Raw genomic sequence first — 26,318 nt, forward strand, 5'->3', positions numbered from 1 at the left:
TGGAACCAGCTGTCAGTTTGGGTTCAGGAAGCAGACGCCCTCTCTACCTTTAAGATCAGGCTTAAAACTTTCCTTTCTCATAAAGCTTATAGTTAGGGATGGCTCAGGTGATCCTGAAACATCCCATAGTTACGCTGCTATAGGCCCAGACTGCTGGGGGTCACTTTGCTCTCTTTTTCCCCCGTTTAATTTCTTAATGATTTTATTTACATGTGACATTATTGTGGTTATTAACTTGTTTCCCTGTTCCAACAGGTGTCCTTTGAATGGTGTTACGCTGTTTGTTGTCCCCTCTTTTCTGTCTTCTCTAACCCCAGCTGGTCGAGGCGGATGGCCACCCTTCCTGAGTTGGTTCTGATGGAGGTTTCTTCCTGGTTCTGCCAGAGGTTTCTCCCTGTCTGGTTCTGCCAGAGGTTTCTTCCTGGTTCTGGTTCTGCCAGAGGTTTCTTCCTGGTTCTGGTTCTGCCAGAGGTTTCTTCCTGTTAAAAGGAAGTCGTTCCTTTCCACAGTCGCCTCAGGCTCAGGACCGGAGATTGGACCGAAGACAAATTTCGGTGCAATCTGTTGGTTTCCTTAGCTAGGATGTTGTTTTTGAATTGGCTCTATATGAAAGAATTGGATTAACTTTAAATTTAATTAATTGGATTGTGATTCAAATTAATTGAACTCCAATTGGCTTGAATTGGACAGTATTATTGAAGTGCCTTGAGATGACATTTGTTGTAATTTGGCGCTATATAATTAAAACTTAACTGAATTTAATTTAATTTAAATCTTGGGTCCCACACTTGTCTGCAGGCGGAACATCAAGCAAACATCTGACTTTGACCACATACAACAACAGATTTACTGATGTATGCACATGCACAGATACACGTGTATATATCAGTTGGGTTGTACGCTGGTAGTTACTTGATTAAACTCTGTCGTTCATATACTGTAATAGAAGCAGTTAGAGCTTTTAGCACATGCTTAGCCATCACTGATATCTTATGAGAAAATCTTTCTACAAAATTACATTTTGCTGTTCATGCTGTGCAACAACCAGAGAAGGAAAATAATGTAATAAAATTGGTGAAAAGCTCTGTAAGACGTGTGAGAGCTCATCCTTCCCAACATTCATTTGACTGACTCGCCTAAAAGGCAGAAAAACGATGTACCACATAAAGAATAATCCTTTTCTGTCGTCAGTCGTCAAGTGATGATGTGACGTATCCTTACAGAGAGATTAAACCACTTCCTGGTATAAAAGAAGTACCATCAACGTGATTCACATGTCGAATGTTATTCAAACGTCAAATTTCTGATTATCTTCTGGTGGGAAATATATATGAATGTCAGCTAATACATAATTAATACCACAAAGAGCAAGGTGCATTGTCACCTGCCACAGAATGTTATTCTTATGTGTTTAGAATCAGCTTTGACATTTATTCTGGTAACACGGTGAAAAGAGAAGAACATGAAATAACAGTCGCACTGTGAACTTTGTGAGTAACTGCAGAGCCAATCAAAGGTGAAGGCTCTTTTCAGATTTAAGTAGTATGTAATTGGTTATTACTGCAATTTTCCTCTCCTTCCAAATGTTTTTTGATTGTGTGAGAGTTGGAACCCAAAATCACAGCACGTGGATTTAAAAAAGGCTCAGACTGATTTCTAATCCCCACATTTGTTTTCCTGAGAGACATTCAACTAATTAGAGCTTTCGAACCATTACCATTGCCCAGGTGGAAGTATCCATCGACCAGCGAGGCTCCGTTGTTGAAGTGCTGAGTCATGTGATCCAACCAGTTGGCCTCCACTCCTTTGACGCCCTCCTCGTAGTTTTGAACCCGCAGGGGCACCTTGACCGTGTAGTACTTCACCTGCCCCTCTCGGACCGGCGGGTGGTTGTACAAAGCCAGCAGTTCCACGCCTGTTGTGGTGAAACAGAAAGCAAAGCCCGGTCATTGATTTAACTCAGCGAGAGTCATGACAATACAGATGTTGTCTCTATGGTTGTCTCACGTTTTTTTCTCTACAATAATTGAACTTCTGCTGCACCTTGGCTACATTCCAGCATGTAATTTGGCTACCTCTGAGGGAGGACTCTGAGCTGCCAGACGATTTCCGTAATAGCTCAGTAAATGATTGGCTCAGAGACAACAGAGTTTCAGTTTTGCTGTAATGCAAAGAGGTATCTCCAGTTTCCAGTCAAATTAAACAACAGCAGCAAAAAACAAGTTCTCCACAATCTTTCACTCGTTTCAACACTAAACTGTAATATTCTATTGGATGTGCAACCCCAATTCCATAAAACGTTGGAACACTTATGCAATTATGCAGAATGCAACTATTTGTAAATTATTTTACTCAAAATAGAGTAATTGAAATTGATGGCTGCAAAATGCCATCAAATATATAAAATATACACATGCAGGTGGTTGTGAAGATGGCAACAAAAGCCGAGAAAAATACAAAGAAACAGCTGGAGGAACATGGTGATACTGAGTGGTTTGATTGGCAGCAGGTCAGTGACATGATTGGGCATAAAAAGAGGGGGAAGAAAAAGAGCTGACAAATTTTGGAGCACTTTCAGAAAAAAGAGAAGAATCTGCCACTAAAGACAGACAAGACTCTGTCTCAGAAATCACTGCATGGGCTGAGGAACACTTACAGAAATCACTGCATGGGCTCATGAACACTAACAGAAATCACTGCTTGGGCTCGGGAACACTAACAGAAATCACTGCATGGGCTCAGGAACACTTACAGAAATCACTGCATGGGCTGAGGAACACTAACAGAAATCACTGCATGGGCTCATGAACACTAACAGAAATCACTGCTTGGGCTCGGGAACACTAACAGAAATCACTGCATGGGTTCAGGAACACTAACAGAAATCACTGCATGGGCTGAGGAACACTTACAGAAATCACTGTCTGTGAACAGAGTTAATTTTAAAATTTGCTGTTTTGAAATAGTAAAATTTCTCACTTTCAACATTTGACGTTTTCCATTTTCTTTTCTGAATAAAATATTATTTTATGAGGTTTTTAAATCATTGCATTTTGATTTTATTCACACTTTAGACAGCATCCAAGCTTGTTGTGGAATTGGGGTTGTACATTGCTTTCCTACAAGATGAATCTCAGCCAATATGCAAACGGTCAACAAGTATCTTGGCCAAGAAAAGTTGGCTGCAGTGTTCGTGGTCTTTAGCCATCAACAGGAAATAACAGTTTGTTTGCTTTTACATTTTCCAGTCAGCTTCTTTCTCTTATCATGAGAGGAATGTGACGCATCTGCATAAAACACTGGATATGATCAAATCAGCAAACAGTTTGCATATGTCTGAGGGAAGGAAATAAACTTGCCCATGAAAAGATAAATTCACGAAATTGGTTATGGAAAAAAAGGGACACTGAGATTGAGTCCATTAGATAAAAGGCTGAAAAAGCTCAAAAAATGAGAAACTTCACGGTAAAGTTTTATTGACTTGCCAGGAGTCGAGCACAAGTACGCTTGAAATCATTTGTTAGTGTCATTACCCCAAGATCTCATTATATCAGTATAATAAAGCCCTTTTTGTAATGATGAGTTAATTATTTTGTAATCACAGCCAAACAAAAGAGTTATTGTTATTAGACATCAGGAATGCAGTGACTCGTTGCCAGCTCCAGCAACTGAGTTAAGCCGAAAATGTCAGATAGCAAACACGATGGCAGGATGTCTTCAACAGTTATAGCTGCCGTTAGGCTGCATCTGAGGAGCAAATGGCTGAAAACTCTCATCTTTGCATACCACAAGTAGATGTCCTTTGCTATTATAACTAAACTGCAGCAAACAAAACAACAGACACAGACTTCAGTGTTCAGATATGAATCCTCCCCAAGAGTCGAGCTGGAATCAGCTGCGATCATATACACCACATGCTCAGTCGTCATAAAAAGAAGGTCAGTTTCTCAGCATAATAAGATATATTATCCACAAATTTTGTTATGTAAAGGTAACAACATAACCAACTTGTGATCTTGAGATAAAAGTATTCTGAGCATAACTTTGAATGTTTCTTCTCTCTTTGTGTCAAAAGTGAAGATCTGAGATTGAATTTTTTATCTTGTCTTATGTGCGCTAATTATAAAATGCCTAATTATGTAATAATAACTGTTTGTGCTCTTTTTTGCATCGTATTACATTAAACTTTTGCCTTGCAAACCTATGCAGAAAGACTCAATCTGTATGCAAAACACTAGAATAACAAAACAAAAAGAAACTGGGAGGTGTGAAATACAGGAGAAATGAAAAAAGTAATACAAGATGAGATTTAAGATGCCCTGAGCTGGATTCACAAAACATGCTGGAACTTTTTTCCGAGGAGTTTGATTCTTCACAAACAAACATAAATTAGATCGAACGCAATTTGATGATATTGATGCTACAAATCATCCTCTCATACAGTTTAATACCTTCCAAAAGTCATGTAATTCCACTGATGCGGAACTTAAAAGGTACAATTTCATTGTAACTGAGTTAATTCATCGTGGAACCTTGAATAATGCATTAAAAGCTCTGCATCTCGCTGTTGTTTACATCAAGCAGAAATATGCATAATGCGCTGGGCCTCTGAGAGACACAGGCTTGGAAATCTGCCCACAGTACGTATGTCACCCGCTCCTCGCTCGCATCACACTAAATCAAAGTGGAAAGAGTTTTATTTGTTGTGATGTGAGTGAGTGAAATATTTGCTCTGCTAAGCTTTGAAAAACACGAAACGTGAGATGTGAGCAGGGTTTGAATCGGAGAGAAAACAATTCAAATCGAGCCTGGTAACATTTTCCTCTTTTCCTTCCAATGCAAATGTCAGACTGTCATTCCCCAAGTGAACCAGATGGATGAGCAGAATGTGCAGTGCTGCCACCCACCCACATCCTCACCCACTCGCACACACACACACTCTCACATGGGGGGGTGGGAATCATGGCTCAGTCACTTTGGTTCCTCTGTCTGTCCATCCGTCCAGAAGCCTCCCAGGAAGAATGAAACATTTATAACCATTTCTTGTTTGGCTCAACCGACTGATGTGACAGCTGGCCACCAAATTCTTCAAATCTTGTCATTTTGTATCAGCGGGAGAAAACTCACAACCCCTCGCCTCATTCCCGTTGAGTTGCACATGTTACAATCGAGACAATATGGGAAATAAATCTTGGACGCCCACAAAATTATTTCCCATTTAGCGTCTCCGCACAACGCTCACATTTGCTCAGCGTGAATGCTTTTGAAGGAGTTGTTTCATATTAGCTGGTAAACAGTTTATGATGTATCACTGCAGTCTGTTCCATGAAAATTCTCCGTATCTGGGTGAGCTTCAGGCAGGTCATGAAGAGCATTTAAAAAAAAATTACACCGCGTCACAAACTGATATGAAAACGCTGCAGGCAACAGCTCTAAATTTCTCTAACCCCATTATAATTAGATAAGTAACATTAAAACCACATTTAACACAGATTACTTCATTGCTTCTGATACAACCATTATAGCAGTGGTTCGAGGTGCCATTTAATACACAAAATAAAATCCAGAAGTTAGAAACACGCTGTCTGCCTCACCACACTAGCTGTTTTCTATGCATTTTTTTCCATTACAGTCCAATTACACTGCAGCAGTGCAGCTGTACATCAAACTGAGGAGTAGGTAGCTTATGTTCTGGATCTGTGAGAGTCTCGTCAGCAGTGCTCTGTTCACAGGAAATACAGAGAAACCACAGGAGGGGGATTAAGCACCTTGCCGAAGGGCGATTTTAGCAGGATGGTGTAGGAGGAAAAATAGCAAAATATACGATAAGAAGGCTGCCTCCTGATGTCCGTCATGCTGGACAGTGAGATAATAGCAGGTCAAACTGACGGCAGGCTTTCAACTGCTACTCTTCAGAAATCTGTGCAGAGAGACAACGGGCAGCTGAAGAGTGGATTGCATTGGATGCAAAGCATCTAAAGCATCACAGGGTTTACTTGAATCTGTCATGGTGTCGGATCTTTGGTTTTGGGGGTTTTGTTACTGCTCTTGTTTCGTTTAAAGTTTCTAGTTTTGGTAAAGTTTTGGTCTCAGTTTTCTTGTTCTTGGTTGCGTTTGTAAAGCTCCTGTATTGCATTAAGTTAGTATTTGTTTTCCTGCCTCTTTTATTTTGAAATAGTTTTCCTTAATTCATTTCTGTAAACTTTGCTCTCTGCCTCGTTTGCTTCACACCTGGTCGTTGTTGACTGCCATCACCTGCTGTTCATTTACGATTATCTCTCTGCATATTTACCTCACGGATCTCTTTCCCTTCATGAGAACCTTGTCTTCACCACCAGTTCGTTTCTCTGCTTGTCTTCAAGTTTTTGTTTTTTTTTGGTACCATTTTTCTTCCTCTTTGGTGGAGCCTTATTTTGTTAAATTAATAAAGTTTTGATTCTCTTCTTCCCTTTGTGCAACTTAAGGTCTGCCTTACACTGCCTACACATTATGTTCTTTTATGTTCTTTTACCTCGTTGCAATGCTGCAGAACATCATGAGGAAAATATATATCGAAGTTGCTGATCTTTGCAAGACTAAAGCTCTTTTTCAAATGAAACGCTACTGATATTCTTACTTGTAGTGTGCTGTGTGTTTCAGGATCATGTATTAGCTTTGCTAGAACTATTCTATTAAATGCAGTGGTTCAGATTTTACTGAATGAAAAGACAATAGAACAAGTCACCAATGTTATTACTTTCCCTGGAGTAAAATCAGTTAAAAACTTCACGTACTTTAAGAGCATCTCAAACTTGTTTCTGGTGCAAACTGCAGCCGTTATTTTATTCATAAGAGGAACACAGGGTTAAGTAATCTTTGATCTTTGAGAAACTACAAAAATAACTAACATAAATCTCTAAAACGAGTCTCTTGCCAAGTTCCTCCCAGAGCCAGCGGGACCTCTTGTGCTACAGAGGCCTGTAAATGACACTGTACCACTTAATAAAAACAACATTTCATTTGGTTTCTGGGTTTATGCCAAGAATAAGACTTGAAAACCGTAAGTGTCAGCATATGGAGAGAAGATTGATCCTGGGGCATTATTTTAACAATGTTCCAGATGATTATTGTAGTTTTTTCGTTTTAGGCCAGAACTTTATTACTTAACACTCCAATTAGATAATATTTACGGCAATAAATCATTATAGTCTTTGTGGGAGAACGACACATAAATGCAGACACACAAAAGTATCCTTCAAACCTAATTGCATGAATCTATTACAGCAACTTAGAGTTTGTGCAGCTGAGCTTATGAATGTAGCTCTGGTTTTGGAAACTTGTTGCTTATCTGATGGCAGCTCAGGTGTCCAAATGACCAGGTAACCTTATCTCAGCGGTGCGACTTGCCAGCATGACATGTCATCATTTAAACATCTGTTTCTATAATCTGAGGTGATGAACGCTGAGCACTTCAGACCAGAAATAACAGAGGTCTGATTGATCAAAGAGCCTCTGGAAGGACTCCTGCACATGGACCTTTTCTCGAGATATCAGACTGATATGTCAAGATGTGTTTCCTTTGAACAAGGAAATCCTACATTCTTAAGTCATTTGGGTCAGGATGGTAGGTGCAGGAGAAACAAACCCCATATATATATTAGAAAAATAGTGGTTTTACTTAAATAGTATGAAAATAAATCACTAAACACATCCTACTGCAAGTCAGAACTGTCTTATGCAGAAATTTATCATTTTTCCTCGTCTTATAAGTGTTTTTGAATTGTCGAAACATAAGCACAGCACGCTGTATTTGCTGGAAGTGGATGCACTAGAAAGAAATGTTTCCTCAGCATGCTCATAATAAATAATGCAGGTGGCATTTAATTTCTTACCAACTGTTTTTACTCACGCAAATTAGCTTTATCGGGTGGCAGAATTTTCATTTTTCTCAAACCATCAAAGCACTCAAGTCTCTATACTTAAAGACTCCAGTCAGATTTGCAGTCTCAGGGATGGTGTTTCTTTTTCAGCTGTAATCCAAGGACTTCTGCCAGCTTCACTGCCAACACTTGCACAATGTTCACCTCAAGATCTGAGGATTAGCGAGGACAAGCCAGCAGCAGCAGAGCCTTTTGGGCCTCCCCGGCAGACTGGGCATTAGTAGAGAGAGACATGGGAGTTTGGCAGCATCCTCCACCACCCTGGCTGGCTGAGACAGAGGCACTGCTGGCATTGTCAAAGAGATTCAGGGGATGTAGGTGGGGGTGGAGAGAGCTGTGAAGCTGAGGGAGGTAGAGGACGAGTCAGTGGGGGATTATCTTGCTGCAAAAGGCCCAGATGGACCAATGGGCGGCGGTGTGCTGTGATGCCAAGTTTGTGTTGGAGCACATGCAAATATCCACATGCAGACAAAAGCAAAATGCATGCACACCATAGCGCACATCCATTATGCAACATCTATATACGTAATATTTTTCCAATCACATTGCATACAGGTATTAAGTATGCACCTAAAACACTCCCACTGAGGACATTTCACTGACTCATATCACTAATAGGTTCTGCAAGAGGGGGGATAGTTGTGAGTCTCCATCTGTTCATCTGAAGTGCTCAAATAAAGCTGAAAGTATAAATGTGCAGATTTTAACACAGAAAAGGGGTTTGTCATAAATAACTCAAAGCAGGTACGGATGGCTCGCTTTCTGAGAAGACAAAACAGGCCTTGAAATGTGCAGCTTTCCGAAAACAGACTCCCTGCTTCATCAGCTAAGTGTGAATTTGTGTGCACAGCAGCCACAGAAAAAGATGATTTTTTTTTTGTGTAACAGATAGAGAGGATTATACCCAAGGCGGCACATTGTTGTGTAACATAGAGGCAATCGCAGGAAATGACACCTCCGCAGATGCCAAATGTTTCAGGAGGAATCTGTGATACCACGCTTTTCATCAAACAGCTAAGGCTGCAGTTGGAACAAAAACACAAAGTTGCACAAATACGAAGATGAACATGGATTCTCTTTGAATGAGTGACTCGAGAAACATCAGTCTAGTTGAACAGTTAGTTTAGCTGCTCTGGGACCAGCACCACATCACAGAGTTAATGGGTTTAAACGGACCCGAAGTCCCAAAGTTTACATTATTATGAGATCCATCCAGTAAACAGTCTAAATTGCATCAATAGTGACTCAGTAATGGTGACCTTGAAGTTTTGACCTTGAACTATCTTAATTATCATCCCTCATTAGGCCTTTCAGTGTAATTTGTGAGGATGGCTGTGTGGGAAGTCTGGTGCCATTTGGATTTAAGAGTCCATGTGAAAACTTTGTAAAGTTTTGAAATTCTGACCTTTAATTATAGTGGCCCAAGTGGACCAATTATACCCATTTCCTTTAAAGGGTCTGTTCATACAAATAATTAAACTATGTAGAGATTTAATGAATCACCTGTGGAATTACAGAGAGTATCGGTGTAGTGATTCTGTGAAAGATCTGGTTAAAATTGAATTTTAGCAGCTAATAAATAATATGTAAAGGGATAGTGAGGAGGATATTGTTGCTAATTTATCAGCTGTGTTGTTCTCAGTATTATTTTTTAATTATATGTGTGCGTTCTCGTTCTGTGGCAGCATGTATGCAATTAAGGTGGTTTTGTTTGGTGTCTTGTTGCGTTTTGCACTCGTTTTCAGGATTTGACATTTAGTTTTTGTGATGCATTTAAGCTTTATTGTTTATTAGCGGCACTCACAGAATGTTTCTTTACTTTTTTTTTCCAGGCTAGTGCTCAGGACTGGAAATCAACTGTGCTTTCTGGAAAAGTCCAGAACGGCTGTCCGGTCTATGGCCGTCAGGCCTGTTCAATAACCAAAATTTTCAGTCTATCAACTACCAACAGGTGGCGCTAGGTGGCGATTATAGGACAATCGTTATTCCATAGGCCTAAAAGCCAACAAAGAAGACAAATTTCAGTGTCTATCGACAGAAAGATGGAAAACATAAGGAGAAAGGTTGATGGGAAAAGTTAAAACAAAAGAAAGCCAAGTCACCTGAAGAAGATGCTTTAAAATGTAGAAATCTCACAGCTTTTTGGCTGCAGTGCAACTGCAAGCAGCTGCAGTTATGTTGCATTTTATCTGAAAACCAGGTGGACATCCAACCTGACCAACCACATGCTGACGGTAGTCATGCTGAGGGGCAGGCAGCTGAGGGAATTTCATCAGAGCAGGAGGTTCAGGTTGGATTTGCGATGTGATGATGAGAAATTTGTGGTTTGTTGCTGTCAAACAAACACGTAACTACCAAGGATGTCAATTATAAATAGATTTCATATTCACCTCTGCATAATTCATGCAGATTAGGCTCTTTATGTTCAAGAGAACCAAAAGTTTGAGGGGGAGAAGTGTTTTCCATTCTGGCACTATTCATCTTTGTCTTCTCTTTCATGGAATAGCCTTCAAATGTTGTTTGAAGGGTGATTGGTTGAATGGTGGGCCTATTTGGGGGTAAAGTCCAGGGCCGTTTCTTGGTCCCAGTCCATCCCTGGGCTCAGAGAGCCAAGGTTTGGGAGGCACAGCTCACTATTGGTTTACAATGAGCGGGAATCAGAATGCAGGAATCTCCATTATTCATTTACAGCATGTGCACAACTGTGAATGAGATGCTTGATGAATGTTTTTGTGTTGCTTATCAATAACACATGTATTTGGACGCATCCACAATATTTCCAAGCTGGTGGAGAACAACGCAGCGCTCAGCACAAAAGAGTTTGATGGAGAGACTCTTACGAGCATTAACTCCTACCTCCTACATTCACACACTCTCTCCCTCTGCAAACCTCTTCAGATATTACCAGAGTTGGCCAGAAAATAGTCCTCTTTGGACACGTATTTCCCCTGCACAACATGTCTGGAATATTTCACTGAGCAGTGCATGTGGGAAAACAACTTATGTTTGATAGAAACTATTTAAAGTGACTCTTCACAGTCATATATCCATCATTCAGTATCGTGTAAAACGGCAGGTAGAATGTATGCTGTGTCTGGTTTTGGTTTTAGGGAATCCAGATGTTAGCAGCAAACAATCACATGTTTGTGGTTCTTTCATTTATCACAGCGTTTAAGTGCTTATTTGATCTTTGCTTAACACATCCCTTTCCTCTTAGTTCTGGTGTATGACTGTAACCATGGAGACCACTCACCATCACCTCTCCGTGGCCGGTATCTGGGCCTCTCCTTTGTGTCTGTGTCGCTGTCTTTGTTGTTATTGTGATGCGGTGAGTCCTCCTCTGTCAGCTCCTCGCTGTGCTCCAGATCTCCCTCCGACAATGGAGAGGCAGCGGGTGAGACCTCGCTCCGGTTGCCTCCCACCCCACATCCTGAGTGGCTTTCACTGTTGTTCCCACTTTGTTTCTTCTCACCACCTGGTCGTGAAGCCTCCTCGTTCTTATCTTTGTCCACTGTGTCAGCTTGAGCTCCAGGTCCTGAATGGTTTATGGGGCTTGAAGGGTTTGAGGGGCTAAAGCTGCTCAGGGAACCAAGCACAGAACTGGGGCTGGAGTGCAGAGAGAGGGATGGGGTTTCTGGTTCTCTGATCCGGGTGCATGGGGCCCCATATGGTTCCTGGACAAATCCAACAAACATCACGCCCTGGTCAGCAGCATCCTGTATCTGCTGTTGGGAACAAGAACAATAAAAGAGAATTAAAAGCTAGAGTAGCTGTGAAAAAGGCAAAGTTGCATTCAGTTTTTCTGATCTGAGAGAGAATTAAAAGCTAGAATAATTCAGTCTTTCTGAGAGAGATTTTTCTGCTGCCCAGAATATCTTGAATGTGAGGCTGTCTTTATGGGTTTAAGGGATCAATAATGAGCCAAAGCAAGAACAAAGTTGTCTTAAACTCATCAAAACTTTCAGACTTTGACTGAAATCTTTAGTTCTCTACTCTATTTTTCTTCTCTGATATTACATTTTTACATTTCTTCACCCTCCGCTCACACAGTTGTTAATTAGATCAGAGTGACCACAACCCATCGTTAGACCTGGGCCTGATCCCAAATCAGCACTCATCTGGATTTTTGTGTCAGTATTGGGGTTCTGCTACAGAGCGAAATTGAAATGTTAACTGTCAGGGACTGTTAATGATGCCAGCCTCCATTTGTGTCCCTTTCCTCCAAGTCAAGGCGGCTCCCGACTCTATCTTGAGCCACACTGAAGGAAAATAAAATAGAATAAAAAAATCAAATCAAATTGCAGGTTATTCACTATGAAATTAAATTGGAAAACAGTCACACTGTTTCCAGCCACATTGTTTAATATCATTTGAATGCTCTCTGGTGCTTCCACATCACATTCCCCATATCAATATGCTGGAATGGAATTGCGGACATAAAAGAGAGCAACTGCTGTATCTCATTTAATGGTAATGCAGGCAGTCAGAGACGGAGAAATGAATGGTTCTGACTGTCTAATGTTGGTGCAGTTGATAGAACAATAGATTCAAATGATGGGCTCTAATGATTGAATTTATTTTCTGTGTCATTATTGTTATTGCCATCACCATTTCATTAAATCCAACACCATTCTGAATAGATTTATTTTTCATATTTGCAACAAAAGCAAGCAGCGGATGCTGTCAAGATGGCAGATTACCTAAAAAATGACGCTCAAAATGAGTAAATGTTTAACAATAGACCAAAAGCTCCTTGTTCTCAGATATTTCAGCAGTTTTTATTATTTTAACATCTATTTTTTTTTTTTAAGCTATTACTGAATGTTGCCTTTATCACATTGGTGTTGTGATTTATATACCCGGCGTCATTGTAAATTAGGATCAGCCCTCTGTTTAAACAGTGAATAGTGTGTGTCTTTCAAAGGAAACTAACATTATTAAGTGGCTGGACATAAGAGATGAATAATGGGGTTGTCAATCCAGCAGCTAAACACAGAAAAAGCTAAAAGATTTGCTGTTCCAGCTACAGATTACTCAAAAAAGAGTGACAGAAAGTTCTCCAATTGATATGACCATATAGATAGTTTGTTCATACCCTTGAAAATGGCTCATAATGGCATCTTGTGAAGTACCACCCCCACAACTGTCAGAAAGTACCTCCGACTCAAATGAGCTTCCTCATTAGAGCAAAAATCATTTTCAAGTCTTTCTTTTAAGAAGCCACAAAGTCCACATAAGAAGGAAGGAGGAGGATGGTTGATAGTTGATGGTTCATATTATAGATGACATTATAAATTTCATATTTATAATGTACACGGTTACAGTTTACACTCATATTTATGCATCGCAGTTCCTGTCATATCACATGAACAACTTCCAGAGACTTCTCCCAATTTACAACCATGGACTGTGAAGCTCTTGGTTTACATGTTTTCTGGTGAGACTAACCTGTAAACACCTGTCTGGTGTTTCCAAAAGTATTCCTCTTTTTGTGACCTGCGTTTTTTGGTGTGTTGCTTTCTGCTGTATTGCTTTGCTACTTGTGGATGGATTTCTATGGTTACAGACGAGGTAACATTTAAGCCAAAAAAGACAGAAAGAAGCCAAGAACGACTCATCAAAGTTTCCTTGATAACAGTTTTTTAGACTGTGATAATTAGTGCAGTGAAGTCACCACCTGGGATGATTTTCAGTCACTTTATGAGGCTAGTTTACGGTTAAAAGGTGGATTTTCTTGTCTTCTCAATGTATCTTTGTCCATCAGTTCTATTCTGTTAACGTAATGTTGGAAGGCAGCAAATAGCCAAGAGTAAACTACTGAAATGATCTATATTAAAGCAAAAACACCCTAACACTAGATAAAGGGAACTCCCAGTGTGTATTAAAGAAATGGAAGTCAATCACGCTGCAGTTGTAACGCTACAGGCCTAAGAACAGAAGGAAAGCATACCTTTAAGGGCTTCTTCTCTGGTTGGATTCACCACAGATAGGAAAGCTTAAGGGATTTAAGCTGAGTCAAGATCACGTTGTTACTTCCGTGTCCCCTGTTGAACCCTGTTGGTACTTCTCCTCTGGGTTTTAGAAGCTAATGTTTGGAGCTCTTATTTATATGTGCAAACCCAGGTGAAATGGTTTGGGACAAGCTGAAGAGCAAAGTAAAGGAAAAGAAGCAAGCAAGCACCCTAACCCAAGACTACTGGAAGAACTGCAGTTGATAACCTCATGAGGGTGTATTTGTGTACCATGTTTTCTATGGACAGTATGGACATTAATAACCACATTAAAAGAGAGGTAAAAGGGATGAACTGGGCATTATGAGGTTTGCTAAAAATCAGCTCGTTCTAGAGTCATGTCCTATATAGAGTGTATCCTCCTGGGGAAAAAAGAGTGAAGGACAAAATTTTAAATTAACATTTCTTTAAACCTCAGAGTATAAATGAACAGACACAGTGCTCTGGCTCAAAAGGAACCACCCTCAGGTCATGAAAATGAGGTTTCGAGGTCAAAATTGCATCATTTCTCTTCATTAACCGAAACGATGCCGAGCACAAACTTGATGAAAAATATTCTGGGAGTAACTTCCTCTCTGTGGCCACCAGAATGTCAACAGCCAGTAGTGAAAAACCCATTTCAATTTTGACTTGAAACCGCATTTCCTATTTCTCCTGTAAGTTATTAAAGTGGCACCAGGAGGAGGCGTCTGAAGGTCAAGATGAAAACCCCAGAGAGAGATAGAGCGGGTAGAGAGAGCGTGGAGATGACAGAAAGAGAAGCTGAAAGGATAATGACAGAGACTGAGACAATGAGGAGGTGAAAGGAAAGAGAATTGAGAGGAAGAAAGAAAACCGCTGGAAAAAACTGAATCCAAGAGAGTGAATGGGTGAGGAAAACAGACTTTTTTCTTTGATCAGTCAGCCATGTCCACTTCCATTTTAATAGATTTCTAGGATGGCCTCCTGTTCCTCCAGCAGCTTAGATTAAAATGATAACCAACAGTAATGAGGTCCTACAGGACAGCAGTTGCATGACTAATCGAAGGGCAAAATGTGCAGAAAGGTTCAGGAGCGAGGTCTGAAAGACCCACATCACGGTTGGTAATATCTAGATCAGGCAGGAGGGTTAAATGATGATGATGCAGCATTACCAGCTTGCAAAAGAGAGTGTTTTATTTATTTATATGTATATATATACATATATATATCATCTGGAGTTCCACTTCAAACAAGCTTTCTGAAATGTGTTCATAAAGGCAACTCCACGGCGCTGAATCATTATTAAATCAGTGGATATCATTTCATATCTCAGACTGGTGTTTCCTGTTTTCATTCCATCTACAGTACGGAAAATACAGATATATCATCCTATTTAGTATAATGGGATCAAAAGCAGCTTTTAATGTATTCAGATTAATTGAAAGCACTGCAGCTGAACAATATGAGGTATCTCAAAGTTTAGTTAACAACAATAAAGCTGCTTCACAGCCACAGAGCCCATTTATATCTGCTATTAACATGCATCTTTGGTGATTTGAAGACAGCTCTAAGTACTTGAGTTTTCACTTCAGTCCCACTTGTGATGCACCTCACTTCTATGCTCCTTATGTATAAAAGCATAAGTCACACAGTGTCAGCTGTGGTGCAGTGAAGTAAAAGTGTAATATTGCATAGCTCAGAATCAGCATGGAAGACATACACACTGAGGCTTTTAAATCTTCTGCCGTTTTTATCCGAAAGAGACTGTCCTCCTCTCAAAAATGACCCCATGGGTGGGTTTTTTTTTGGTCATGCTGGCATTAAAAAAGCAACCTATAATTACATTCAAAGAATGTGCGGCCTCAGGTTGTCATGAGTGCAACTGCTTGTGAATAATCAAATTGGTGTCAGTGACACCAAAAAATGGGGATGGCAGCAGAACGTGTTCATTTTAGCCTCAGCCATGATTTTATTCAACCCAAATACCAAGTAGTTCTGTTTTCTAACCCCAACCTGGTGATGTTATTGCATATAAGTGAAGAACGTGTTGTCATATTACTGACTGCACTTAACTGGAAGTGAAAAACAGCTGTCATATCTGGGTGTTGAACTTGCTTCCCACTTTGAAAGCATGTTATCACGCCATCCACTCCCCATCCTTCCTTATGATGAGGTTTCTGTGGCTTGTTAAAAACACCCACTTGAAAATAGGCGTTGGATAAGTTGTATTTCTCTCCTGTAGCTTGTTGGGCCGGTACTGTAGAGGATGTGACTTTTGGGCATATTTTTGGGTGTTTTTTTTGCTTGGATGACTTGTTTTCTGAACCAGATCCTGTGCAGAAATGTAAAGTCATCATTTAAAAGCAACTTTACTGCCTGTAATACATCCTCACAGGTGCACAGCGCCATGTTCCTCCATTTTATCAGAATCACAACACATCAGCTTTATAACTTACAGGGTAAACATAATAAAAAAAGCCAATATTCAGTCTCCTGGACTGATGGAATTAGATTTTTTAGTTTTTTTCCTCTTAACAGGGTAATTGTGATGATTTAAGCTAACGAAATAGCAAGTAATACAAGTGTTCCAACTAATAAAAAAAGCATCTAAAATTTAAAAATGCACATCACCTGAGTCATGTTTGTGGATCCTGTGACTTTTCTCTACTTTCCTCTCCGGCTGTCTGAGGACCCTGTTGGCTGTTCATAAGTAAACTCTCCAGAATGACATTTTCTGAGTTTACTGTTCAGGTTGTTAGTGCACTGATGCCAAAAAGACACCCTGTGTGCATCTCAGAGAAGCCAAGTTTTGACAGAACGGCTCCCTGGGAATGAGAATGAGTTGACTGTGTGGGCCTTGTTAAGCCCAACAACACAGAACCCCTTTCATGTGAAGCTTTGGCCCTGCGCTCACAGCAGCAGAAATTAACTAAATATGAGTTGCAAAAGGTTTTCTGTGTTTCATACATTCGATGCGACCAGACTCTGGTTCACAGGAAAAACAGGAAACAAATCTCAGCAGACACCTCGGCTCTTCTGAGGAGGTGTGGCAGGCAGGCATGTGGATCAGTCCTGATCCACCTGAACGTGGTCTAAGCAATCAGATCCAGTATCTCTCCTTTTCAGATTTACTCTACATAGAATGTTTTAAGTTGCTATTTTCACCTTATATTTATCAATTATCTGAATATTGGTTCCCAAAAGTCCTCTTTATCTAAAAAACCCCCCAAAATAATTAAAATCCAGGCACAGACTGAGTCCATTCGCGTCACTAGGTTCTGGATTCATGTCGTTTTTATGTGCTGAAGTGAATCAGAGTGGAACTGCTTCCAGCTCACGGTGCATTTTGATCTTAACAGAAGAAAAATGTGTTCTTTAGACGTTTGATGGAGAGTCTGAACTTTGAAGAGCAGATTAAATTACCTGTTTTTTTTCCAACAACTGGTAGCTGCTGCAGCTATTTTTAGTGGCTTCTCGCTCTTTTATATCAGTGCCTTTGGCTCATGTCTCAGTTAATCTTTGGATCGGGTCTCTCTTTTCAAATAGTCATTCCTGTTCATTGGGTTTGGGCATGTTTCCCTGTTTTGCATTTGATGAATACACATGAAGAGGTCTGATTCTCCTTCGCTATCATTGATAAACTGTTGTGGGTTAATTTGACAAATCTGCAACTCAAATGCAAGATCTCTGGCATAATCAAACAGTGATTTACATGTTTTGCTTTGTCTTTCCCAGCTGACAAGTGGACTTTTTAACAAGTGGACGTGAAGCTGCAGATTGGCAACTAAATTAAAGCTTTCGGGTTACCATAAATCTATAACTGACGTATCTTGAAGTGCACAGATTTTGCTACCACCCTCGTGTTTTGTTGTGTTTTAAGGTGGCAATTATATAGAATAATAATTTAATCATCAGCCCTCTAAAACAGTGTAGTTAATTAGCATCTACACCCCAAGCTGCTGACAAGCTGCTGTTATGAGGGTTCAGCATGAGTGCAGCAGCTTTGCAGTTTGGTTGAGCCACTGAAACACAGTTTAAACACACGAATGCTGTATTCTTCAGAAAGGTTGACATGCTGAACAAAGCATAGTTTAGCCTTGAGCAACTATTGTTTAACACTCTGCCTTTTAGACACGTTTGGAGAAAAGCTAACAGCCTTTCCAGTTTCTCTGTATCCATCCTCCTTGCATCCCTCCTTTAAGGTGGGCACAAACTGACAAAACCTTCAGCCTGGCATATTTGAAGCCCTACCTTCTTGACGTAGCCCCGGATTAGCTCTGGGGTGGGCACCTGCTCAGCAGACAGACACTCCTCCAGCTGCAGCTTGTACTGTGGGCAGACTGGCTGGCTCCTTTCCACCCTGCAGGCACCACAGTAGGGGAGAGAGAACAGTGAGTTTCACCCGCTGAGTCAACCAAGCTGCTGGACGAATGATTATGACAAACACATATTCACATCCAGCCTAGAATTATTCAATTGCAGCAATAACAGGGTGCCATTGACAGATAAAACACACAAAGAACACGTAGTAACAAATTACACCGCACGGAGAAGCTTTGCTAATGTTATCGTTGATCTGTGGGGGGTAAAAAAGGAAATACAATACCACCTTAAGTGAACAAATATCTGCATGGATGAAAGAAAACACACACAGAAAGCAGGAAATTCAATGCAAATCCAGTCTGCCTTCTTCCTCCCCAGCCTCCCCCACTGAGGCCATATCAGTATTTTGAGCGGGGAGAATCTATTTATATATTGCTGTATTTTCCTTTTCTGTCCTCTGGAGGAAATCCCAAAGCCAGCCCAGAGGAGACTAATGCCCCAGCTTCTATCTCGCTGCTTCTCATCCTGTTGACAAGGCGAAGAAGCCCCACACACCCTTTTCCTCAGTGTGCAGCAGAGCCCGTGTGCTTACACAGTAGTTGTCTGAGTGTGTGTGTGCTCAGCATAACCTCTGACTTTACACAGACCCCTGATGTGCCGGAGGGTAAAAGATGCATGCGTGCAAGCTGCTGTGACTGTTAAAGGTTGCACTTGAAGCCTCCGAGTGCACGCAAAGACTCCCCCCTGAGAGAATGTGTCCATCCCTCTTTGAGTGTGTCCACGTATGTTTTTCAAACGCTTCGTCGCAGCAATTTCTCTGTCTCACCCCCACTTGACACAGCTTAATATATCATAATTCTTCATTTCTGTCTTTCACACAGCCAAGAAATATTTCAGGACATAAGCAACTCCCCATAAAACCTAAATAGCTTCGTTTTTACTGCTTACATAAAGAATATTGAGTGTCTTTATCTGTAAAATTCAGCTATGATAATAAAATAATTATTTTGATTTAAGGCAAGGCCATGCAAGCCGCTTTGCCCGTTTCACAATGTTTAGTCTAAACTAATCTAATCTTTAATGTTTATGGGAAGTTTACGTTTATGTACAATTCAATGTCATGGCTTTTTATCATATCTCTTAATAGATGTTTTCTAAATAGAAAAGCTTGAGAAATGGTCAAGACAACAGGTTCGGTTAGTTGTGGGTTTAAAGACATCATCACAGGAGCTAAATTAAACATATATATTAGCTTAAATGTAAATGTGGCCTCTTCATCGGTGCTGAAACGTCCAAAGTTAATGTCCTGTTAGTTTTCATAACTGACTGCAGGTGGTGGTTTCTCTGTGCCAACATAAAAATGGCTTTTTTTAAATCAGTCTACAGCCAAACAAACAATAAGGAAATTCCAACAAAGTCCAGCGCTGAGAGAAAAGATTGATAGATAATAAGAAATCCGGGTTATGTTTTGAAGCCAGACAGTTTTCTGGAGGAAAGGTTTTCGGTCCACTTTGGCAAAGATGGAGCTGAGAACTGAGCCACGATGAGAAATAGTGAAGCATTCGACCCTATAAACACCGAACTGTGATGGAAAAAGGGTGGTGGAAGCATCATTTTCAGGGATTTGTTCTCTGTCAGCAGAGTTCTGCATAGTCTCATCAGCTGGATGATGCATGCTATCCAAGTCTTTGCTTCAGCTGGATCTAAAAACGAGAGAAATGTGCTTAAAAGTCAGGTACATCAATGCTGTGGCACACCTGGGAATAGCTGTGCTGCTCCATAGCCAATGTCATGACCTGTGCTGGATGTAATCTGCTGTGATTTGTATTTTCTTTATCTTTTTATGATGTATTTTCTTTAATAATCATTTCACTAATGTATTTATTTATGATTTAATTGATTATTATTGTTGCTATTGCTTTTTATCTATTTATTATCATTTTTTTCTTCATTTTTTTATTATTATTCATCTATTTTCTTTTGGGATGTAGGCAAGAGTTGGCCTATGGGGTGTGGCTCGCGAGGGGGGTGGGTCGGGGTAGAATTTGAAGTTCTAATGCTGTTATTGATGCTGTGAACTTTATATGGAAAAATGTTTAAAAGAAACGAAAAGAAAAGTCAGGTAGATGCCAGGAAAGTAACACATTGAATTTTGTGGTCAAATATTCAGCTGGACTTGTGCCAGAGGCTTGTTGAATTGCAGATGCAACTCAGTAAGGGACATTCAACACAACATCAGTTGTGTGACTTAATGTTTTTATTCTGCACAGATAATCCTGACTCTGTGCTGATTTAAAAAAAAACCCCACAATGATTGTTTTTTACGTTTAAGACGGGTTGAATAACCGTTCTGCCACACAAAAATGGTTCAAAGTAGTCATTAAAAGCACATTTTTCCATAATGAATGTAAATAAACATACGAAAAGAACTTTATTGCCTAAAATAGCCAAATATTCCTTTGAAGTCATTGCATTTAATCCACATTTTCTTTAATCTTCACGTGAAATATAAAAGTTCTGGTGATAATCAGAGACATGGGCAGCAGAAGCAGGAATATAATATAAACTTTTGGTAAGTTGTTCATCTTTTCCTTCACTGCTTTTTCAGCTTCTTACAGGTAAATTGCCCTTTCAAGTCCAAAGTGCTGGAGTTTTCAGGCACAAAAGGCACTTTTCTATTCAAAGGAAGCTGGAGAGCACAACGACCTTATTTTTCTTCCATTTTTCCCTCTTTCAGTCTCTTTTCAAATGTTCACTTGATGAGCCTCTGCCTCCTCCTTTTAAAAAGACAAACGTTACACCTGCGTGTAATTCTACTCTCTGATTTTATTCTCCAGAGTAAAAACACTATTGTGCAAAAAAAAAAATCGTTGCTGTATCAGGAGCCAACCAGATTTATCTGAGACTTTTCTGTTTTACTCGACCAACTATAGGCACATTTCATCTGAAGCACAGATTATACGTTCCCCGTGCTTCCTTAACTCGTTTTTCTAGAGTTTTGCAGCTTACATCTTCGCTGTCTGTCCCGTTATAATAATTATTTATTTATTTAGTTATTATATAGTTATAATAATGCACACGTTTGACACAGTCGATTATCTGCTGGGTGGGTGATCAGAGGTGTGGGGATGATATCGGCCATGCTGGAGAGCCCAGTTAAAGAGCCATCCGACATAATGTTTCCACTTTGCTCACAGTCTCTGGTTAGGGTTAGAGGATAAATGCAGTTAGTGTTAAACTAACACTAAAGGTTCTTTCTACTGTGGATATGTTCCCATCTCATCATTTCTAACCATTCAATGACAAACCTTTTACATGCTTTCAGAGGATTTTTACCCATCATTCAGCACATGTGTTCCTCTGATTAGTTGCATACAGCAGCATCTAAAGGCATTTTTGGTCTCTTGGGTATTGGATAGAGAGACCATACCAACTGTCAAAGCCTTGATTTTTTTAATCTTAAACCTCACAACACCTGAAGTGATGGACCTGACTCTTATCACTCCATCCTTTAAGAAAATGGAGCTAAAAACTCACTGCCTTGTTGTCACATTTATTATGACCCTTTTTTTTTGCAGTGTTGTAACATTCAAACAAACACCACAAGAAGCCCGATGGCTCTGTTATCCCCCGTTGGTCACGAGATAAATCACAACCACCTGCCGAGGTTGTGCGGAAGGGATAGTTTGTTTCTTCCAGAAAAAAATGAAAAACAATGGACTTTATCTCAGGAGATGAAGGTGCTGGAAAGGCTGGTCTAAGGCTGCGATGAAAGCACTATTGGACCCTCTACAGTTTGCCTATCTGCCCCATTTGGGAGTTGATGATGCTGTCATCTACCTGCTGCAGGGAGCTCACTGTGAGAATCACATTCTTTAATTTCTCGAGTGCTTTTAACACCATTCAGCCAATGCCGCTGATTAAGAAGCCGCGGATGAGGGGTGTCGACACCTCCATCGTCTCCTGGATGGCTTACTGCCGGACAGGCAGGCCACAGTTTGCCCATCTGGGCAGTGTTCTGTCTGATGTGGTTCAGGAGCACCACAGGGGACTGCGCTGTCTCCTTTCTTGTTGACCTTATACATGACAGCTGGGTCATGCCACCTTCAGACACTTTCCGATGACTCAGCTGTCGTCGGGTGTATAAGTGAGGGACAGGAGGAGGAGAACAGCGCACTGGTGGACAGATTTCTGTCATCTGCACCCGAGCATCAATAAGACCAGAGAGATTGTGATCGACTTCCGGAAGATGAGGACGGCTTCCTAACCGTTGTGCATTCTGGGAGAGGAAGTGGAGCTGGTGTAGGACTGTAAAAACACAGGAGTCGCCATCAACAACAGACTGGACTGGAAGTCTGTTGTGGCTGGTGCACTTTTCTGTGCTATCTATCTATCTATCTATCTATCTATCTATCTATCTATCTATCTATCTATCTATCTATCTATCTATCTATCTATCTATCTATCTATCTATCTATCTATCTATCTATCTATCTATCTATCTATCTATCTATCTATCTATCTATCTATCTATCTATCTATCTATCTATCTATCTATCTATCTATCTATCTATCTATCTATCTATCATTCTCTAACAATAAAGGAAAAACGAACAGTCTCTCTTTGAAACTTAATCACTATCATTCGATTTCTTTTTATTCCAAACGTTATTTTGCTTTTTGAAAAAGTGAAAACTGATCGTTGACTAAATCTCTGAATGGAAGGAGAGCGCCGGCAGGCCGAACATCAGAGAGGGAAACAGGAAGGAGGTGGGAGAGAAAAACAATTCAAACGGAGCAGTCGGTCCTGCGGGGAGGCCTCGGGTTAAAAATAGCAGCTGCATCACCTGCAGTCCATCTTCTCGGTGTGAAACGATGACTTTTCATGCAGCCTGCAGCACCAGCTGTCAGCCTCCGAGGCCTCGTGTGGTTAGACGGGTGTCAAATGCCTGCCTGCCTGCCCACCTACCTGGAGCTCCCTCCTGGGTGAGTACACCTGCTCTTACCCTCTTTCTCCTGCCACAGACTGGTCGCGTGCTTTGTTTCGCTGTCCAGCACCTTGCGTTGGACTAATCGCTCACGCAGGAGCTGAACACTCACATGGAAGCTAATTGGGTATTGCCTGTTAATGGCCTGCTGTGGGATTTGTTTCAGCAGTTAGGTGGCAACATCATTAGTAAATCTTTGGTTACACTGTCCTTGCTCTAGTATAAATAGGGATTCTGCTGATATATCACCGTTTGGACACCAAAAACTTCAAATCTTCTTTGATTTCAGCTTGATTTTCCAAAGAAATGACTTGAAATTTGGATGTGAAACAACTGCTGGGGAACTTTGAATAACTGAAGTCATTCTTAAAGCACTTCATCCATTAGTTGTCTGCGGTTCGATGGCAGACCACCTGCCATCCATTATTAGTGATTCAAATGATTAATACGGCTCTGAAACCAGTCAGCATTTCACACAATTATAGATTAATCTGTCATATAGCGTCAAGCTTAGGTTTTTGTGTGTTTTTAAAATCAATTCACAAAAGAAACACAATCTTACAATCATGGAAGGGCGGGGGGGTTGTTAGTCTGCTAGATAGATAGAAAACCAGCAGGTTTTTACCTCTAACGTTTAACGTGATCCCTTCAAAATAAAGCTGATATGGCAGCAATGACAAGTCAATGGGTTTCATGGTCCATAAGATTTATATGCTCATGTCCCTACAACTATTTTCCTAAATGGTGAGGAGGTTTTGAAGTCTTTCGGGCTCAAAGAGGCTGTCGAAACACTGCAAACAGTAACCATTGTCTGTTTGAGATTTATCACATGGTTACAACTGGACCTCCACTGTTGTAACGGTTTAAATGCAGTTTACAGAAGAAGAGCCATGTTGTTGAGTGAAGTGTGTTCAGTGCTGCGACTGTCAAAGTTTGGTGGGTTGTGGAGTTCATGGGGGAGAACAGCAGATCGGAGGCAGATGGAAACGTACCTGAAGGTTTATTAAACCAGGCTGGACAGCCAAAAAGTAACCAAACTAACCACAGGACAAAGCCTGGGAAAAACCATGGAGATAATGTGCTGAAGGGACAGCAGCTGAGACCAATTAACTATAAGAGCTGAGGAAACCAAACAGGGGGGACTGAGGACAACTGCTGCTGAGTGTGGTGAACTAAGACAGAATAAACAGCAAACTGAACCGAGATCAGGGCCAAAAGAAATGAGTCAAGACCAAATTAAGACCACAGATAAATATCAAGCAAAAGCAAGAACAGAAAGAAAGGCAAATCATAAAAGAGACTGGAAACTAAAAGGAACACCGAACCAGAACCAGAACCAAAGCAAAGGTCATAGACTACAGAAGACAGGTTTCATTCACGGTTTCTGAGGCGTCTGATAAGATGCTTTTGATCCACATGCAAACGTGCTTATAGTCTCTTATAAGCTCCTCAATGTTTTCGAAAGGTAAGAGTGTAACTGAAGTTCTGTCTTAGACAGAAGTGGGACAACTGAATTCATTGTGGACACAATAACTGTTTTTGTACTTATCCCACGTGAATTTAGAACATTTCAATATAAGCTGGGAACAACACAGCCGCCACTTGATTTGACAAAAGCTAAGAGACTAGATAAAACAACAGAGGACACACAAACCTGGTCGACTTTATATACACTACGTTCAAAAGCAAAATGCAAAGACTCCCAAACACAGACAGTCCAAATAAAGTGAGAAAAGCAAATGCAAATAGCCCCACAACCACAGTAAATATCACAAAATAAGATTAATCGTCTATATGGTAAAAGGTAGAGAAGAAGAGGGATGTACGGGGGTGCATCACCTTGGAAACAACATATCAGTTTTTGAATCTTATGGAACACATCTCATCTATCTCCTCTCTAAAATGTAATTCATTTCTAGTTTTTTTTATTGTATGAAGCAGTCATTTCCAGAGGAGACATTCAGTAAAATGCTTCAGACCATTACCTTAATGTTACCTGTCTCAGGAAATTGCTTGAGTAGAGTTTAATTGCACTTTTTGTATACAACAAAAGCTTTTCTGCCATGCTGCAGAAAGAAAATCAAGGCTGTATAAAACCTTTCTGCACGGTGAATTAATCAAAATGTGAATTTTCTCCTGGCCTTTTGCGTCAGAAACAAAAATCATGTCAGCTCCCTCACCCGCCGTTCATCTATTGCTATGACGACACAGTCAGGGAGCATCTGAACTCACATTTAGCACCCTGCCATTGTGGCACTTTAATAATACAGAACACCTATTCGAATGCCACATTTTCACACTTTCGAGAATAATTTCAACCAAGCGAATCCACTCTAATGGTTTTTAGGTTGTAGTTTTTTATTTTCCTCGTCTTCCATCTCCCCCAAACCCATCTATCTTCTTCATCACTTTCTCTCTAGCCGAGCACACAGGAGCTCCTTGCAATTACCCAATAATGATGAATATATCCCATCAGACATTGCCTGCTGAACTGTAACCCCATTCCATCGCAGCCAAATTGAACTCTAGGAAATTTGACAGTTGACATTTTAAATTTTCATGCAGTCCAATCCATTCTATCTACATTGCGGGGTTGGTTTATTTCTCTCTTCTTCTTCTCCACAGCAGGCTGGAACCCTGGCAGGCCATGGATTAGCATCAAAGGTTTCTGAAGTTATGAACTGCTTAACCAGACATATCCTTGTGGCGACAGTTGCAGGTGACACTGGTACGCTGTATTTACAGAACCTACTGTGCGTGACCTCCTGTGGCATCACACTCTTCAGATAAAACGTCTTCTTGACTGAGCCTTTCACATGAGAGTGCTGCTGGGGAGCCTGTTCTCTGACACAGCTTCTGTACACCCATCAGCTCCTCTACTGTCACTTTAGGTTTGTTCTCTGTATAGTCTGAGAAAGATGCTCATTGTGGGGCAACCGGTGAACATCCTCAAACCTCCTCACAGTCAGGGAACAGGCTGATTTAGCTTTTTCTGCTCCCTCATTCCCAGGAGGTGATTTGGACTCCCATGTGCTGGAGCTGATGTGAGCAGCTGTCCCCACTGTGACAGACACTGGAGATAAAGCCTTGGCCCCACATTCAGCGGGGTAGGCTCC

General features: G+C 40.7%; 1 protein-coding gene across 2 annotated transcripts in view; it reads right to left on the reverse strand.

The window, feature by feature from the left end:
- LOC140315983 (raftlin) overlaps positions 1 to 26,318 on the reverse strand; it is a 120,078-nt gene that overhangs the window by 36,075 nt on the left and 57,685 nt on the right. Inside the window, exons 4-6 of one of the 2 annotated variants that reach the window (XM_072393621.1) lie at positions 18,143 to 18,251; positions 11,173 to 11,644; positions 1,718 to 1,915 (exon numbers count right to left, since the gene is read on the reverse strand). In XM_072393621.1, coding sequence (XP_072249722.1) covers positions 1,718 to 1,915; positions 11,173 to 11,644; positions 18,143 to 18,251 — 779 coding nt within the window. Of the gene's footprint in view, positions 1 to 1,711; positions 1,916 to 11,172; positions 11,645 to 18,142; positions 18,252 to 26,318 lie in introns of both variants that reach the window. The other variant, XM_072393620.1, reaches the window with a different exon arrangement.

Source organism: Leuresthes tenuis, unplaced genomic scaffold (assembly GCF_036924035.1).
Source record: "Leuresthes tenuis unplaced genomic scaffold, fLeuTen1.0.hap1 SCAF_10, whole genome shotgun sequence".
Classification (NCBI taxonomy): Eukaryota; Metazoa; Chordata; class Actinopteri; order Atheriniformes; family Atherinopsidae; genus Leuresthes; species Leuresthes tenuis.